At 42.4% G+C, this 19,880-nt stretch overlaps 1 protein-coding gene across 12 annotated transcripts in view; it reads left to right on the plus strand.

Annotated features, from left to right (window-relative positions):
* Nucleotides 1-19,880, plus strand: part of SLC4A4 (solute carrier family 4 member 4) — a 347,209-nt gene that overhangs the window by 57,462 nt on the left and 269,867 nt on the right. For all 12 annotated transcript variants that reach the window (XM_084971070.1, XM_021100504.2, XM_084971072.1 and 9 more), the window contains exon 3: nucleotides 10,622-10,801. In XM_084971070.1, coding sequence (XP_084827196.1) covers nucleotides 10,622-10,801 — 180 coding nt within the window. The remainder of the gene's footprint in view (nucleotides 1-10,621; nucleotides 10,802-19,880) is intronic.

Genomic DNA, 19,880 nt, shown 5'->3' on the forward strand with positions numbered 1-19,880 from the left:
CTTTGTGCATCAGACACAGTATTGACTTTACTGGGTTCAGAATGCCCATAAAAATGGCACCTAGTACTCTCTCTAGATAGAGATTTTATATATATACTATATATATAAATCTCAATATAAATGTATAGATACAAGTATCAATATAGATTATATCTTCTATCTGTAGATAAGAATATAAAAGAGGTTTTTCTAGAGAAAAATGAAAACTCCTTTGGAGAAGCAGCTTTCTAGAGATTGTGAAGCACTTCAGGAGCTGCAGTTTACAAAAGATGAGAAAGAGGAGGTGATTTTTAGTCCTGCTTATTCAGTAGGGTAGGTTCCTATAGTGCCTTTAAGTGGTTGTTCTGGCCTGGGTATTTTCAAACCATGGATGATCATGGAATATAATAAAGTTGTGTGTCTTTATTTTTTTAATTTTTTTATTTTTTTGGTCTTTTTGCTATTTCTTTGGGCCGCTCCCGCGGCATATGGAGCTTCCCAGGCTAGGGGTCCAATTGGAGCTGTAGCCACTGGCCTACGCCAGAGCCACAGCAATGCAGGATCCGAGCCGCGTCTGCAACCTACACCACAGCTCTCGGCAACGCCGGATCGTTAACCCACTGAGCAAGGGCAGGGACCGAACCCACAACCTCATGGTTCCTAGTCGGATTTGTTAACCACTGCGCCACGAAGGGAACTCCTAAAGTTGTGTGTCTTTAAACGGCATTCACTGCTTTGGACTTTATACAGTGCCGGTCAGTTTTAGCCTCCACTGTCAGCTCTTAGTAATGGGAGCAGTACTGAAAACTTCCCTTCATTGTGGGTCCCAGGGAGCTCATCTTTACCTAAAGACTATGATTAGAACTACTTTGCTAAAAATGAGCACTTAAAAGGCAGGCAAAAAAGTTGCCTGAGCTTTAGCTTGTCCTTTAGGACAAGAGTTTAGCCAAGTCACCATAAGCTCACCTTCCCTTTGAGACTTTTTCCTGGGCTGTTTGTTCTTGCCTGAGATTGTTATCATCATCGTGATCATCAAATATTAAATATTAAAAGTACTGTGCTCAGTAAACACCAGGTAGCAAGCTGAGATTTCTTATCAGTCTTGCTTGGGGAACCTCAAGTTGCCCTAAGGATTTCTGAGAGGCTTTCAGTGAACAAAATTCCCATGCAGTTCAGTGGGAAGAAAAGTATTTCCCTGTTTTTCATTCCTGTTTTTTTTTTTTTCTATTTATTTGCTTGAATGCCTGTTCCTAAGTGTAATTGGTAGCATTAATATTGAAAGAGATTACTAATAAGCATTCAGAATGGTCTATAAGGGAATTACATATGCATCCTGCAATTATCAATTAATAAACACATGTATTATGCTTCTCTATGGGGGAAGATGGCTCTTTCCAAAATACAGAGGTAGAAATCATTACTTGGGAGTTCCCGTCATGGCTCAGTGATAATGAACCCAACTGGTATCCATGAGGATGTGGTTTGATCCCTTACTTTGCTTAGTGGGTTAGGGATTCGTTGTAGCCAGGAGCTGTGGTGTAGGTTGCAGACGTGGCTCGGATCTTGCGTAGCTGTGGTGGCACTTTGAAGTGTGGTCCCTTATGCAAACATCTAACTCGAGGCTGACTTACCCCCTGGTAACTGCAAAATTATACCATGCCTTTTGAAGTGAGTTTTCTTTTCATGAACTGGTGCTTATGCCCTAAGTAAATCAGTGATGTTGCTTTGATCATATCCTCATAGAGCTGGTTATGGACACTCTCAGTGGGGTTTGTGAGTGACTCACTAACAAGTTCTTTTTATTTCATTTATTAAAGTGTTTAGGATTGGACATACTGATCTATTTCTTATTATATGCAGTGCCAATATACAACCTCTGTGGCACGTGAACTTGATACTGTAATTCTGTTTAAGATTTCTTATGCATGTACATCTTAAAAAAACTTCGAGATTCCTTTTGGTTCAAGAAGTAAAGTCTTGTTTTAAAAAATCCTAGTAAATACATTTGATAAATTGGTGAAATATTTACAGTCTTTTATTACATTTTACATATTTTATGTCCTAAATTTTATTTCAGTACTAATTGTGCTTTGTTTATAAATCATTACTGTATTTCTTCTGTGGAGTTAAGGTTTTGTACGTTACCTGTGGGTAGTGCTGAGCTAACAACGTGACATGCTCACTGGCAGACTAGAAAGACAGACTGACATAACAGCTAGGGAGACCAACTTTGGGGAGATAGGCTGGTACTTAACTACCTGGGTTTGAGTTTCTTCCTATTTAATGAAATGAAGAAATTAAAGTACATTTATGTACTTTTAATATTTGCAATTTATTAAATATTTGCAATATAAACCTTACAGCTACTAAATTTTCCAGAAGGATCATACTTGTTTGGGGCTTTTTAACGCTTTTAAAAAATTGAAGTGTAGTTAACTTACATTGTTGTGTTAGTTCCATGTGTACTGCAGAGTGATTCAGTTATACACATACACACATACACACATATTTTTTTTCATATTCTTTTCTGTTATAGGTTATTACAAGATATTGAATATAATTCACTGTGCAGTACAGCAGGTCCTTGTAGTTTACTGTATATACAGTAGGGGGTACATGTTAACCCCAAACTCCTGGTTTCTCTCCCCTGACTCCCACTCCCCAAGGAAGTAAAGTCTTTACAGCATCTTTTTTAACATTCTATCACTGGAGTTTCTGCCTCCTCTTCCACATTTTTCTTTTCATAGTTAAAAAGAAATAATAAGTATCTCTTAAATTTGCTCCCCTCCCCTATATCCCTTTGGCCACAGCTACATGTTTTAGGCATCTTGGCGTAGGACCAGGTTACTTTAGATAAGCCAAGGAAAGCAGCACTTAACTTACATTTGGGGGACGTTGCTTATTGGTTCTGAAAGAAGGATATAAAGTCCCAAATCTTGTGGAATCTCTGCTTTGAACTGGGGAAAACAAAAATTCCGATGATTCTAGAAAGAGCAACAATGTGTATAAAAATAGAATTTGAAACATCCTTTGGTATTTAATCAGAGATGTTATGTAGGAGGCTGGGGGTGGCTGGGGGTGGCTGTGGGAGAAGGTAGGTTTCTGGGCAGAGGTTTAGACCTATAGATTTAGGCGTAGCTGAAGGGTCATCAGAGGACACGTAAAATCTTTGCTTAGAAATCTATTTCCACCCACAACTGCCCCCAGGCCCCCCAGCCTCCTCCCCCCAGTACATCTCAGGTTTCCAAAAATACTTCCATGCTGCCTTATTACAAAAAGATTGAATGTGAAGGGAAAATAATGGTTAACAAGTTGGAAGAGTGAGGTTAGTGTTTAAAATGCATGTCACAAAACTCTGTCTGCCCACCATGGGTTGGCCCAAGATGTGTCTCTTCTATTTCTAGCAGTCACCACGAGGAAGGAAACATAATCAGTTATAAGATAGTATAAATATAGTGTACATTACCAAAAAACCCTCTAAAAACAAACAGAGCACCACCAAAGCAGTGACGAGGCACTCGTAACTCTCCACGTTGAGCCCCAGGGGGTGTTTCTCCTGTGGGATTTGGAGAGTTAGCTGGTAACACTATCCCTACTTCACTGAACCTGGATGTCTTTACCTGTCCGATGGGAATAATGGCAGTATTTCATTTGTGCGGTTGTGAGGATTGCATGAGGTCATAAAATAGAGGAGACCTAGCTAGAACCTGGCACACTTGTAAGAATTCCATAAATGCTATCAACTGCGAGTATATAAACACAGTGCCACGTGTCCTAAAGGAGCCCGTGATCTATGTTGCATAGAGAGGCATCTGCTGTTAACCAGCCAGTCCGCTGCAGAGATTGTAGTTTGGCTGGTTTGATGGGTATCTGTGAAAAAGCCTCTTTAAGGTGAATGACTGCAGAGTTACTAAGCGTAAGAGTACTCTGGTGGCCTGATATCACCCCATTGCCCTTAGTTTAAGAAGTATCTTGGGAATTGATGGAAGTAGGAGGTGAGAGAGTCGCAGAACTCCTGCTCTCATCCCAGGTCGGGGGTGTGAGGATGAGAAGCAGGGATCACCTAATGATAATTTCTGACGGTCGAAGATACCCAGGAAAGCCATGTTTCTTCCCAGGACCACTGGCTGCGGATGGATTGTGAGCTATTCCCCAGACATTTAGAGTTTGTTGGGAACTTGCACCATCTGTCAGAGAAAGGCATGCGGGGTATTTATTTGAACACATGATACTGAGGCCACTGCCAAACCAAGGACTGAATGCCCTCTGACTCACACCTAAGTGAACACCGTCAAGTGCAGATTCCACTAGTTTTACTTTTCAGAATTTTAATTTACAAAATTATAAGAATGCACCCTTTGTGTTAACAACATTTAAAACAATCACCATTTCCTTATGGCTAGTGAACTTTTTTTTTTTTTTTTAACTCCTTTTCCTTTTTACATTATCACTGGAAGCAGTTTTTACTGACATTTCTAGCAGAGAATTATTATTATTTTTTTTGAGCCTAAAATTCCCTCATAAGTTAAGCAGGTAATGGTCCCTGATTCTCTAAGCGTCTTACAGTTTTGTGGACTCTTGCTGCATCAGAAAAGCTTGTCTCTCAGGTTTCTCCTTTTCGTTTTACATGTAAAATAATTGATGAACCACAAACACTGTCCCTGAGGTCCTAAAGGTTTGTTCAGCCTTGAGACCATGTTCCTTTTCCTTTATCTGATCAAAGATAGAAAAGGGAATTTTAGTTACCAGTAACGTACCAGAGGAAGAGGAGGCTGCCTTGCATTTTCAGTCGCCCAGCTCAGTGCCCCGATTTCCTCTGGCAGCTTTGGGAAGGCGAAAGCTTCCTCACTCAAGTCATGTTCTATTTTACTGTGCTGTGAGGATCCCCCCAAAAAAGTTCATGGCCATGTGGGTAACCAGAGAATTGGAGCCTCCCAGAGGCCATCACTGAGAATGTAAAAAATGTCAATCAACAAGGACCTACTATATAGCACAGGGAACTCTATATGATATTCTGTAATAACCTATATGGAAAACAAATCTGAGAAAGAATGGTTATATGTATAACTGAATCATGTTGCTCTGCACCTGAAACTAACACAGCATGATGGTAAGTCAACTATACGCCAATATAAAATCAAAATTTAAAAAAAATTATAAAAATGCCTGAGTGTGTATAGGGATGGGGGTGGGAGCAGAGAGGAACTTCAGTTGGCAATGAGGGGTCTTTTTGGCTTGGGAGACATGTTCTGAAATTGGATTATGGTGATGGTTGCACAACTCTATAAATATACGAATGATCACTGGATAGACACCCTTAAAATAAGTGAATTTTATGACATGTGATGAATTACACCTTAATATAAAGCTCATTAAAAAATGTCTGAGGTTGGGTGTCTGAAAAGGCACCACATTTGCGGTTGGTACCTGGGCTGCATAATGCAGCCTTGGATGGGGAAGCTTCCCCACCTGTGGGCAGGTGAGTGGGGGCGGGGAGCATCTGAAGGAGGAGCTGGGGAGATGGGGATAAGCGGGGGAGGCTAGTTGGTATGGCAGGGAGGAGGTCTGTGATCAAGATGTGAATAAAATGGCACCGCCTTTGTGGTGGTGAGAGAACTCCAGTTCGGTTCCCAGAGGTGAAACACTTTCCCCTCCACAGGCTGTGAAAACTCACTCACTCAGTCGCCCTGACTCTTTTGTTAGGTTGACAACAGCAATACTTTGTAGCCAGAAACCTTACCTTATAATCACGTCCACCCATCTAAACTGCCTTTTAAATGATTTATCAAATATAGTGTGCAGATTTGGGTAAATATATTAAAAAAAAACCTTTTTATATAACATCAATATGACACCTGTAGCTTAACTGCTATTTTTTTTGCCTAGTTACTATTATTTATTAAGAAAATCTTTATTTATTTTCTTTTTCTTCTTATTTATTTATTTTTATTTTTGTAATTAGCTTTTAATATTTTCATTTTTTTCCCCTAATGGATCCAAATGTTTTCCTTTTTTTTACCATTAAATATTTTATATAGCATAATAAAAAGAATAACTTAACTGGTAATAACAAAAATAATACACCCTCTGAAAATAAGTAAAATATAAAATGCATAAATTGGTTAAAAAACAGTGTAACTATATAAATGTGTCCTCACAATTTGTTACATCATATTGATTCTTCAATATAGGCATTACACCATTCTAGGTGATGTGATAAACAAGACATTATAGACCTTACATTGTACCATGGAGAGAAATGGTTATTAATAATAAAATTGTAGAACTGTATTATTTAATTGTACAGTTGCATTATTTAATTATAATTATCATAAATTCTTTGGAGAGGAAATCAGAATCAGATCTAAGAAGACTTCAGCATTCCAAGAATGATGTCAAATGACCCCCTTCATGGTGGATTATGTGCTTATTTATTATGAGATATATTTCTTCTTCAGAGATTCCTTGTTTGTGTATCAATTGTAGATTTTTGGTTTGCAGTTATTCTGAAGTTTTGATATAAGAGTCTATATGTATATGAGATTGTTTTAAGTTGTTCTCTTAATTGCAAGTTCATCTCCATTGTCCAGCATTTGTACCCACCTCTTCTCATGATTTCTGATTGTGGTGGTATAGTTGTGCATGGATGATTTTGTATCTTTACTGTATATATACCTTTACTGGTGAGCCTTGTCATTTGTGGAGTTTTTGTTCCCTGTTGCTATCTTTTCTTTTCTGCCTAGAGAAGTTCCTTTAGTATTTGTTGTAAGGCTGGTTTAGTATTGCTGAATTCTATCAACTTTTGCTTATCTGTGAAGGTTTTGATTTCTCCTTCAAATCTGAAGGAGAGCCTTGCTGGGTAGAGTAATCTTGGTTGGAGGTGTTTTCCTTTCATCACGGGTTAAGTATATCATGCCACTCCCTTCTGGCTTGCAGAGTTTCTGCTGAAAAATCTGCCGATAACCTTATTGGGGTTCCCTTGTATGTTACTTGTTTCTTTTCCCTAGCTGCTTTCAAGATTTTCTCTTTGTCTTTAATTTTGGTTAGTTCGATTAATGTGTCTTGGTGTATTCCTCTTTGGGTTTATTTTATATGGTACTCGTTGTGCTTCCTGGATTTGAGTGAGTGGTTCCTTTCCTATGTTAGGGAAGTTTTCGGCTATTATCTCTTGGAATATTTTTTCTGTCCCCTTCTCTCTCTCTTCTCCTTCTGGCACCCCTATAATATGGATGTTGGTGCGTTTAACGTTGTCCCAGAGTTCTCTGAGACTTTCTTCATTTGTTTTCAATCTTTTTTCTCTTTTCTGTTCTGTATCCGTAATTTCCACTAATCTGTCCTCCACCTCGCTTATTCGTTCTTCTGCCTCCTGTATTCTGCTGTTAGCTGCTTATTTCAGTTATTGTATTTTGCATCTCTTCTTGTTCAAGTTTTCTATCTTGTATCTCTTTGCTCAGTGTTTCCTGTAAGTTATCCATCTTTGCCTCCAGTTTATTTCCAATGTCTTGCATCATCTTCAGCATCAACAATCTGAAGTCTTTTTCCTGGATGCTGAGAAACTCATCACTTAGCTAATTTTCTGTGATTTTTCCTTTCTCCCTCAGCTGAGTTATACTTCTCTGTCTTTTCATTTTTATAAGTTTTTGGTGTGGTGACTTTTTTACAAATAATAGAGTTGTAGCCTCTCTCCCTTCTGGTGTCTGCCCCCCTTGTGGCTGAAGTCAGTGTGGGGCTTGGTGTAGGCTTCCTGATGGGAGGGGTTGATGCCTGCCCACTGGTGGGTGGAGCTGATTCTAATCCCTTTAGTGGGTGGGGCTTAGTCTCTGGATGGGATTAGAGGCAGCTGTGTGCCTGAGGGGTCTTTAGGTAGCCTGTTTACTGAGGGGCGGGACTGTGATCCCACCTGGATTGTTGTTTGCCCTGGGGCTTCTCAGCACTGACTGACAGGTGGGGCCAGATTTTCCCAAAATGGCCACCTCCAGAGAAAGGCATGCTGCTGAATATTCCCGAGAGCTTTGCTTTCAATGTCCGTCCCTCACAACAAGCCACATTCACCCCTGTTTTCCCAGGATGACCTCCAAGAACTGTAGTCAGGTTTAACCCAGATTCCTATGGAGACCTCGCTTTGCCCTGGGACCCAGTGCACATGAAAGTCCTTGTGCACCTTTTAAGAATAGGGTCTCCGTTTCCCCCAGTCCTGTGGAGCTCCTGTGCACAAGCCCCACTGGCCTTCAATGCCAGAGCTCCAGGGGCTCTTTCTCCCTGTGCCAGGTCCCCACACGTAAGGGTTTGATGTTAGTTTCCAGTCTGTGGAGCTTCCCACCCAGGAGGTATGGGGTTGTTTATATCATGAAATCGCCCCTCCTACCTCTTGATGTGGTCTCCTCTTTTTCTTCTGGAGTAGGGTATCTTTTTTAAGGTTTCCGGTCCATTTGGGTGGAGATTGCTCAGGCTTTAGTTGTGAATTTTGTTGTTTTTAGGAGAGAAGTTGAGCTCCAGTCCTTCTATTCCACCATCTTCAAAGAAAATCTTTAATGTGACAGGTTGAAACATCTTTTCCAACCTCTTACCTTTTTTATTTTATGATGTTTTCCTATTTCCGGAACAAAGGCAACCAAGCTCTCAGTGTTTGATTTACTAAAGAAATTGCTTGGCTTTGCTTACCTATATTGTGTGACTTGAGATAAAGCCGCAGGACTCCCTTCAGTAACTGGAGTGCAGGAAACAATTGACACTGTTTCTTAATTCACATTGTTTCTGAGACATTTCCTACTTCCTAGTATAATATAGTTTTCCCACGAGAACAATTTGCTTGCAAATGGTTAGACATGATGAATTTCCCATTGGCACACATTCTGTGGGGAATTTTGCTGTGCTTTGTAGTAGTTGAGTTGGTGTGTGTGTCTGTGTTTTTGTGTCTGTGTATGTGTTGGGGGTGGGGCCTCATGTTTTATATAGATGCCACCAGCTTCATTCCAAGTATCAGATGGTTTCTTTTGAATTCTTACCCATTCACGTAGGGTTCTGCATTTCTTGGTTGGAACCTCTTTCTTTCTTTCTTTCTTTCTTTTTTTTTTTGGTCTTTTTGTCTTTTTAGGGCCACACCTGAGGCATATGGAGGTTCCTAGGCTAGGGGTCCAGTTGGAGCTACAGCTGCCGGCCTACACCACAGCCACAGCAATGCCAGATCTGAGCCTGCATCTGCAACCTACACCACAGCTCACGGCAATGCTGGATCCTTAACCCACTGAATGAGGCCAGGGATCAACCCCGCAACCTCATGGTTCCTAGACAGATTCTTTTCTGCTGTGCCATGACGGGAACTCATGGAACCTCTTTCTTGATAGAATTGTTTTAATCCTTCCAGTTTAAGGGAACACCCTTGTGAATTATGGTGTTTTTAGATACCCCTGATGGGTTCCTGTGGAAAGGGATTCACAGTATTTTCATCAGACATGTGCTTGTGTGTGCGTTGCATGTGGGTGTGTGATATTGTCTGGAGCAATATAAAGTGGCCATCAAGGAATAATTACAGAATACCAAAGAAAATCCATAGATGATCTCATCTTTTTTTTTTTTTTCAATTCCCATTTACAGTTTCCCGTTTGCAATTCCTGAAAAAAAAGTTTCACATTCCTCCTGAAATGGTAGTTCCCACATTCAGAAGTTAGACTGCATATAAAGTGAAAGTAAAAGTTCCCCAATTAAAAAAAAAAAAAAAGATGTAGAACTTTGAGTTCCTTTGTTTCCCTGCCTTATCAGATTTTGTAAAAATAATACCACTTGTCAGTTTTGCAGCTCCTTCCATCGAGAGAACTCAAAGCATTTCACAATCTTATTTCCTCATGCCCTTCTCTTCAAGGCAGTCTTTACTGGGCTGGGTTTATTTTTATCATGGCAACAACCAGTTTTTAGAAACTTTTGCAAACGAAAAAAGAAAAATGAGAATGGCACTGTAGCTGACATTCATTTTAGCTCTTTCCTAGTGTGAACATTTGAGTATTTCTAAAATTTTCTCTCCAAGTATGTCTTATTTTTTCTTAGTTTGTCCCAGTTCTAAGTCTATTCTGCTGATTGGGGAAAAAAAGTTTTAGTGTAAAATCTTATACCCAGCAGAATGACTTCTTGAACTTTGAGTTAGATCTTATTTTTCTCCCTCTACTTCCAAGAGCGTCTTTTTCATCATCATTTTCAGTATAATCATACACTTCAGGGGTTAGCCCTGGAAAAGCCTCTGGATAACCCAATTTAAGCCTCTCGTATATATGGTGAGATTGAGGCTCGGAATGGTTAAGGGACATGCTCAAAGTCAAATAGATCATTGGTGGCAGAGGGATGACCAGAATCAATGGTTCCCGATTTCCAGTTGGGTATTCTTTGGCTTTCCTAACCCCACATCGTCTGCCTGGGTAGGATTAAGAGGCCACCCTCACTGAATCCTAGTGCCAGCCAACAGGTTTCGTTACCCTGTAGCTCACTGCAAATTGGGAGGCAACTGTATTTTTCCAGTTCGAGTTTATTTGTCAAGTACGGAATGGTAATGTTGCCCCCACAGACGTTTTCTTGTGACCTGTGCATCTTGCGCACTTTTTACGCTGCAGAGACGGTGATTGGAAATGACTGGTGATTTGTTTACCTTCCTCAGGCCACCACACCATCTACATCGGGGTCCATGTGCCAAAGAGCTACAGGAGAAGGAGACGTCACAAGAGAAAGGCAGGGCACCGAGAAAAGAAGGAAAAGGAGAGAGTCTCGGAGAACTACTCAGACAAGTCGGATGTGGAGAATGCGGATGAATCCAGCAGCAGCATCCTGAAACCTCTCAGTGAGTACCTGTCTCTGCCTTGCTCCCACAGCCTCGCAAAGGCAGGTTGAAGGGTCTTGAGGCTGAACAGAGAGGGATGCAGTGTGTGGGTGGTCGCCTCTAAAGAATAGTATCTCTGGAGAGGCTTTTCTTGTCCCAGAAGGTGGGTTTAGGAGATCTGGTAAAACTCTGAGCTGATCAGAAAAGATTTCACAGAGTTTAAGCACGGCTGTGGCTTCTGACTTGTGAAGGAAGACAGTGTTATAGACGGTTTTTAACTGCAATTACCAACAGTAAGCAGGAGACTCTTTAGGAAATTTTTTGGATTGTTTTTTCATAGAAATAGGTTTTATTAAGACAGTAGGTCAAGATGACATTTATATATATATATATATATATATATGTGTGTGTGTGTGTGTGTGTGTGATGAGAATTTTATATATATATATATGGTGAGAATTATATCTATATACATGTCATTTATAAGATTATAGGTGACATTTAACCAGGTTGACTTAAAAAGAAATAGTGGGAGTTCCCGTTGTGGCGCAGTGGTTAACGAATCCGACTAGGAACCATGAGGTTGCGGGTTCGGTCCCTGCCCTTGCTCAGTGGGTTAACGATCCGGCGTTGCCGTGAGCTGTGGTGTAGGTTGCAGACACGGCTCGGATCCCTCGTTGCTGTGGCTCTGGCGTAGGCCGGTGGCTATAGCTCTGATTCAACCCCTAGCCTGGGAACCTCCATATGCCGCGGAAGCGGCCCAAGAAATAGCAACAAAAACAACAACAAAAAGACAAAAGACAAAAAAAAAAAAAAAATAAATAAATAAATAAATAAATGAATAAAAAGAAATAGTGGAAAAATGTCCTAAAAGTCAGAGAAGGATGTAGAGTGATACAGCTACAATAGATTGCAGTGTTGAACCTATTTGATGTTATACTTTGGATAGAGGTGTTATTAGGGACAGGATAGCAGGGCGTCAAAGCATATGCCTGGCTTCAGTTGATGGGGGTGGAGGTGTGTTTAGGTGTGTGTGTGTGTGTGTGTGTGTGTGTGTGTGTGTGTGTGTGTGTGTGTGTTGCTTTGGTTTCTTTTTTCTTTTTTTTTCTTTTTTGCTTTTTAGGGCTGCACTCGTGGCATATGGAAGTTCCCAGCCTAGGGGTCTAATCAAAGGTGCAGCTGCTGGCCTACACCACAGCCACAGCCACAGCCACAGCCACACCAGATCTGAGCTAAGTCTATGACCAACACCATAGACCACAGCAACGCTGGATCTTCAACCCACTGAGCGAGGCCAGAGATTGAACCTGCAACCTCATGGTTCCTAGTTAGATTCGTTTCCACTGAGGCCAGGGATCGAACCTGCAGCCTCATGGTTCCTAGTTGGATTAATTTCTGCTGTGCCACAACGGGAACTCCTCTTTGATTTCTTTTGATGTAGAGAAAGGTTGGCTATCTGGGCAGCTCTGGGGCTGAAGAGAGAGTGAATTTGTGCGGTAGAAGGGAGAAGCAGTGGAAACACATACCGGTTCAGGAAGATTCCCCAACAGGAGACACATAGTTACAGCTTTTCACGCTGGCAGAGCTCTACACGGTGCTTCCTCTCTTTGCTGCAGTGGCAGAGCTCTACACGGTGCTTCCTCTCTTTCCTGCAGTAAAATGCATTATGGGTGGTAGAGATAAAGATCCAGCTCAGTGGTTGCAGGTGACGAGAGGCCAAGTTAGAATTAACAAATCGGGAGTGTTGAAAACTGAATTTACAGAGTTAAAGAGGGTGTGAAGTGGAGTGACGTGACTCTGTGAATTTTTTAATGGCCTCACTACTGGACCTGAGCAGGAGGCTAGAGAGGCTAGAGAAATACTTAGAGGAGCCATCCAGTGGACCGCCACCAAATTAAAGATGAGAGTTTGGAGAGGGACTGCTAAATTAAAAATTTTAAGTGTGGGAATAAATGTAAAACTTACATGGACCAGAGGGCAGGAGGCAAGAGTTATGTGCTTTTCACTGGAATGTCAGGGGAAAGCCTTTCTGAAAGGAATCATTCACATATTGACTTAAAACAAAACAAACAAACAAACAAAAAAAAGGGACCTTGAAACGCAGACAAAAAAGGTCACAGTTAATAGTCTGGAGGAACAAAAGACAACATCCCTTTCCAAATAAATGGCTACTGTTTATCTCGATTTGCTATCTCTTTTGGCAAGGCCTGAGTCAGAATCAAAGGTGCTGTCTCCAGTGTGTGTGTCGTCTGTGTCTGTCTGCCTGTCCCTCTCTCCCTCTGTCTCAAGCCCCACCCCCATCTCTTATTCTGCAACTTAAGAAAAAGAGTGCATCATTGCTATAAATGCTAAAAAGGAAAGAGATGCTCACCTACACAAACGGGCCAAGGGGTTTTGAGATGGTAGTTATGTAATAGCTTTTTAGGAAGCGCAGCGGAAACAGTGCCAGTAATACTCAAGTAGGTATTAGGGAAGAAATGGATCAGAAAGATACTGAGGCTGAATGTGTGTCCCAAGGAGTGCTGTGGCTTTCTGGGGCATTCGGGGACCTGTTTGAGTACAGCATGTAGAATAAGACAGCCAGTTCCTTCTCCTTCCCGTCCGAGGTCTCCCTGGGGAGTGCTGTACTGGGTTGTACACTTGGTTTTTCAAGTGGTCCTATGGAGATGTCATTGTTAAGGATGATGATTAAAAAAATTATTTATAAATTTGTATTTTATGGTTAGTTATTTGCTGCTGGTCAGTAAATTATGCTGTCATGTGTCATTGACATATTTGATGTGAGTCATCCAATTGGACATGAAGATCCTCTTAGAAATTACCATGTTTTTTTTCATTGCTTATCATGGAGACTAGCTGAATTGGTCTCATGATACTCTACTTAAAAATTTTGTACCCAGATTTACAAAGATGTTTAACCCTCTGATTTGGGAGAAGCTGCAGTGCACTGGCATCAGCATGAAGATAAAATTCTTAGGGGAAAATTCACTGAAGTATCCATCTAGTGTGCCATTATTGTCTTGGGAACAGCCCCTCACGGGTGGTTTGTTTTTTTTTTTTTTTCTTTTTTTCTTTTTTAGATCTAGGGTTTTTTGAGTTACGTATGTCTACAGACGTACCATGTCCCCAAGACCAGATTTTTGCAGGGTCCTGGTGTTGGGTCAGGTGATGCATGTTAACTTCTGAAAAAACTCCATGTATAAATAGAGTAACTTGATAAGAACCTTCTCTGATTTCTTTCTTGCTGTCACCCCCTTATGCAATCCATCAATGACTTCTGTTGGATCTCCTTCTAAAATAGGTGTGAATCTGTCTCTCCTCTTTTTCGGCTCGGCTGCCACATTTTGGTCAAGGAAATCCTCATGTCTTGCTTAAAGCAACTGCAACAGCCTCCGTTTTTTAAGTCTTTCCCACACAGAGGCAACCGTGATCGTCATGAAATATAAATCCAGTGATGCCATCCACTCAGAAAGCTCCTGGACTTTCTGTTGTCCTGAGAATGAAATCTGGGTCCCACCATGTCTCACCAGTCCTTTGGGTTATTTGCTCCTTGCTCACTTTAATTCAGCTACGCTGATTTTTCTGTGGTATCCAAACCTTATCTGCCTCAGGACCTTTGCTCATGCAATCCTGTCTTTCTGGAATGGTCACTCATTCTTGTCCTGGTTAGTTCTTCTCTCCTAGCTATAAAGTTCCAGCTTTAAAGTTTTGCCTCTTCAGAGAGGCTTTCCCTGTGATACTCTGATGTAGGTTTTCCAGGATTAGTCACCCTTAGTGCTTATCTGTTTCCTTCATATACATGTTTCCCTTTGGGATTTGTTAGCCTACAATTTTGTCTCATGCTGATGCTACACTGTCAGCTCCCTGAGCTAGGACTGGGCTTGTCTTGTTCACTGTGCTCTTTGTGGTACCCAGCCTGGCACCTGGTACATAGGATATGCTTGATAAATGCTTATTGAAGAGCAATTCAGTGGATGGATTGATTACTACAGAGGAGGACATAGGCATTGCTTCTATTGATCTAACTATTTCTCACATTATAGATAAAGACCCAGCTGATATTTTTGTTTTTAGTCTGCACACATCATCTTTATATTTCCCTGCTCTGCCTTTCTCTCTTGCCATGTAAAATCTGGTCCTAACTTTTAATTACTCCACTTTGGAAAGTGCCTCATTATTTTAACTATTGCTAAAGTGGTATTTTGATCTGGGTACACGACTCTGGAATGTGTTGAGGTGCGCATCACCCACAGGTGATGGAAGGAATTGATCCACAGCGTACATGGATTCATCACATGCACTTAAAAACGCTCCCGATTCCACACAGGACTGAGGCATCTCAGCTTCAGAAGCCTATTAAGGAGGCACAGAATTGAAGAGCAAAGGACGTTTATAACAACACATAAGCCAAATATTTGCCAGTATTTAGGCACATCAGGGAGATGACATAATTAATGGGTTAATTTAGCTTATAACGCAGATGCTTTTTTCTTTTCTTTGTGGCTCTGTGGCAGGACAGGGCCTCTAAGGAATGGATGTGTGTTTTGAACCTTCTGCCTTTGCAGCTTTGAGGAGGCTGCAAGCTAGCTTTGTTTCCCCTCTGAGTCCTTGCCCAGCTACTCTCCTTATGGTGGAGTCTGAGCTAGTGTCCACCTTGGGACATGGAGAAGGATGTGTGTGAGAAGTGGGGTCCACGAGCACAGGGAGCAAGGCGGGGGAAGAAGAGTGGAGAGGAAGAGCAGGCAGGAGGAGAGACAAGGGAACGAGGAGGTGGCATGGAGTGGGTGGTGGAGAGAAGAGCTAGATTGTGCTCTTTCTTAAAAATAATCCTTTTGCCTCCCCCACCGTGCACTTTCTTCCCCCTGAGTTAGCAGCTGCCACCCTCCGAGGGTTGCCCGCTCTAGGTGGGAAGGTGGGCCTGGGTGAGCTAGGCTCTGCAAACACACTGCAGGGTCCAACCTCACTTGGCGAGTCGTTAGTGCCCTGGGATGCTTCATGGGCCACTCGGTGACTGCAGGGACTCTGAAGATGAAAACAGAGCTCCAAACAGAACATCCTGCCCAGCATGTTGGTCTGATGTGTAATGCGTCTCTTGACAAGCTTGCACAGGCATTGGCGTGGGGAGGTGCTAACTCCCTCTCACATGCACGTCTTGCCCGTGGAATCCTGCTGCGCGGTACTCGAGCACAGACACCCATTCAGCCCTGTGGTCTTCTCTTTTAGCTCTTTGGATGTGGCCCAGAACTGATGGATTCATGCTCATGTAACATTGTTCCGTGAGCCTGGAACAATGGATGCCCATTGGTGATGCAGTTCTAGTCAGGAAACTGAAGCAGAGAAACGGGCAGCTGCTTTTGTTTGGCGCTTCCGGGGAAATGAACAGAGTACCTTTTCATAAGAGCCAAGATTATTTGGGGTTTTGTCATTTGACTTCCCCTTTGCCCAGTGCTGCACACACCCCTGGGCCCTCCCCCCATGACCTGACCTCATTCTGCTGGGTGCGTTTCTACTTTTTCTTGATTCTTAAGTGTTTTCAGGCAATGCCGATATCGCCGAGTTAGAGTTCTTTAATTTTCTGTGTGCCACTTGCCTGTCTCCCAAATGAACCAGCATGCTGGACAGAGGGGAGGGGGGCCTTTGGAATGTGCATGAATGAGGTTGATTCTGTCCCTGTTAAGAAACAAAACAATGTATTGAGAAATACACCATCTCTCTCATCCTCTTCTCTAGTTTTCATCTTATATAAGTAGGAGGAAGTACTTCATCTTTGGGTCTAAAACAAAGGCTTTTTTTTGTATTAGAAAATAATTGAAAACTTAAAGTTGGCCCTTTCAGAAGGAAAATTCCTGTGATGGAATTTTACTGGAAAGGCAGCGTCTCACAGCACTTGGGCAGGCACATTCGAGCCAGAGGGAGTTCGAATCCCAGCTCATGCCAGTAGCGTGGCCTTGGCGAGATACCTAACTCTCTGTGCTCAGGTTCTTCACCTGTAAGAAGGGAATACTGGGTAGGACTTAATTTGTTGTGCTCTGAGTACTGAATGAGCAGTGCCTCGGGTTGGCAGTGGTTCTGTTGAGTTACTCTGAAGACTTTGTTCGAGCTTATCTTTTCCCATCCGTTGTATGTAGGTAGTGCCAAAGCTTTAGACTACACCTTTGTAGAGAGGAACTCTCTGTGAACACTAATCACTCTTTAAGCTCTTCTGGCCTTTTCTACTACAGATTCCCACTAGCTTTTCCTTTGCTTTAGCTGTCAGCTTGGCTCCTGGCTCCCACTGGCTTCTTCTGGAGAGCTAGCCTAAATTCAGCCTCTTAACTTGCCAGTGGTGCCAGCCTGGATGCTGGCTGGCGGGTGAGAGGACCAGGGAAATAAGACTTTCAGGGGGCAGGGTGATCCCCATTGTGCTGCTCTTTTGTATAGAATACTGCCACCAGCAAGTGCTCTGCTTACCAAGTGCGTCCTTGAATTCAGCTGGAATTCCCAGTTCTGGGCTCCTGCAAGCAAAGTGCCTGTTTCTCCTTTCATGAGAAGGATCTCCTTCTGGCTTTTTCTTTGTGTTTCTCAATGAAATGAATCTGGTTAAGAAGGGCAAATTGGGTGGGACGAGTCAGCCACTTGCAGGCCAGTGCTGTGTAGAAAGGAATGTTTCTTTCTTTGTGTTTTGTGCAGTAAAAATAATGGCTGTTTATCCCTCTGTCAGGCTGATGGAGGACTGTGTCATAGCACCCCTAACCCTAACCCTAACCCTAACCCTCCTCGAGCTGGTTAAGTCTGTAAACCTCGTGGGGAGCCTTGCATTGGTGAAGCGTAGTTCTCCTGAAGTCACCTTGGGGTGGCCTCCATGTGGTGGTGCTTTACCCTATGGGAGGGCATCGTGCCTCGCTGCCTCTGACTATTCCGTTCCCATAGTTATTCCAGTCTGTCATGCCACACGATGTCATGGATAGTGCATTTACATGTGTCCTGGGAGAGTTGACTGCTCTTTCTGGTGCCCCAAGAGTTCAGCACCCAGGGTTCCAGGGTGTTCCAGGTGCTGGGGCGGGGGGAGGAGGCGGTACTCAGGGCTAAAAAGAGCCTGTGACTTGGGGTGGAAACTGGGGAAAAAACCAGAGCCCTGTGTGGAATGTATGATGGAAAATATACTTGAATGAAGCGAAGGGGGGTGTGCTTGGCTGTCTGTCAGAGGCTTTGCCACCTCAATCGAAGGCAGGACCCATCCTGTGGTTTGGGTTCAAGAGTACAAGATGGGAAGCTTGAGATGGGAGTGTATCTGTGAGTATGTGTGTGCCTGGAAGGCACTGAAAGAATGGAAGATATTGGTGGGGATCTTCTACGAGTGGTGTTCTGCGTAGGAAATCTCTTCTATCAAAAATGAAAATTTTTAAGGGCTCTGTGAGTTCTTAATACCAGGAATTTAGATTCAGGACTTTATGGGTTTGAAATGTTGATGCAGAAGCAGTTGGGATGAGGGACCATGGGGGACCATGCATATGCTCTATAAATAATTCTCTGGACTTCATCCATGACCACAGTCTGGAAGCAGGAATGTTGGGTCCTTTTAATAACTTTCCCATTGATGGGGAGTGTGGCTTGACTTCTCATCACATTTCTGTGGAGGTGTTGTGAGCACGGAGTCCTCACCATCCTGGTTACCTGTGTAATCAAAGTCCCAGTTATTATCCTTGGAGTTTTCTTGTGGTGCAGTGGGGTAAGGATCCAGCATTGTCACTGCTGTGATTCAGGTCGCTGCTGTGGTGAGAGTTCGATCCCTGGCCCAGGAACTTCCACATGCCGTGGATGTGGCCAAAAAAAAGAAAAGAAAAAGAAAGAAAAAAATCTTTGTTATCCTTGACTCTTCCCTATTCTTCCCCCCCGCCGCGCCCCCATGGTCAGCCACTCACTGAATTCTCTTGGTTTTTCCTTCAAAGCGTCTCTTGTGTCTGCCCTTTCTTTGAATCCCTAAGGCAGTATATTCTTGTTTGAATTTTCTGCCTTTAGGGTCTCACTTGAAATAGAAGGGAGTTATTTCAGAGAAGGCATCCAGATATCTAAAATGTCCCTTCCAACTAGTCTTTTCCCAATTAAACAAACAGAGAGTAATAACAATAAAAAACCCTCCTAATGCTCCTCATTACTGAAAGTAGGTCCCTAACTTGGGGTCCTTAGATGTTTAAAAGGCAATTGAGCATGTAATGGAGTTTCCTCTACTAGTTTCAATATTTTAAGGAGTTTAATGAAAATTATAGGTTTACTCTGTCCCGGCAAGGCCTGAAAGAGAGCATCCATACCAACTCATGATGACTTTCCCAGCTTTTGAACTCCTGTGGCAACTATTTTACATTATTTTATAAGTACGTTCTGTATTCTGGTACTGAGACCTGTGGTGCTTCAAGTATTGCCTTACCTGTTTATTCAGTGTGTGTTGTCTCTGCAGCTGTATCATTAGAGCCTCACGAGCAGGAGCAATAGCTCGCACTTATTTTCAGTTGTTTCTGAAAGAGCCTATCCTTCGAGTGGCCGCACAAATAAGATGTCCAAAAATTACCAATTACATTAGCATATTCTGCTCTGGCTGAGAAAATACAAATTGAAGAGGGAAGGTTATGTAATTATTTAGTATTTACAAGTACCTTAGTCAAAAAAAAAAAAAAAAATGCTGTTCCCTCAGCCTACATCTTATTGAAATGTGATTAAAATAGAAATCAGGAGTTCCCATCATGGCTCAGTGGAAATGAATCCAACTAGGAACCATGAGGTTGCAGTTTCGATCCCTGGCCTTGCTCAGTGGGTTAAGGATCTGGCATTGCCATGAGCTGTGGTGCAGGTTGCAGACAGGGCTCGGATCTGGCATTGCTGTGGCTGTGATTAGGCCGGCAGCTACAGCTCCAATTAGACCCCTAGCCTGGGAACTTCCATCAGCTGCGGGTGCGGCCCTAAAAAGACAAAATGAAATAAAATAAAAATAAATAAATAAAAATAGAAATCACCAGGGTTGTGCAGTAGGGTGAGTTGAAGAATGGTGAAATGAAAAGAGAGGCCAGGAAACATAGTTTTTCTCATGCTGTGTAGTTCCACAACTATGTATTGCAGTGACTGATGA

The sequence above is a fragment of the Sus scrofa genome, chromosome 8 (genome assembly GCF_054392235.1).
Source record: "Sus scrofa isolate SSC_HxYL_T2T_F1_AM1 chromosome 8, Sscrofa_HxYL_maternal_Yorkshire_Landrace_v2.0, whole genome shotgun sequence".
Taxonomy (NCBI): Eukaryota; Metazoa; Chordata; class Mammalia; order Artiodactyla; family Suidae; genus Sus; species Sus scrofa.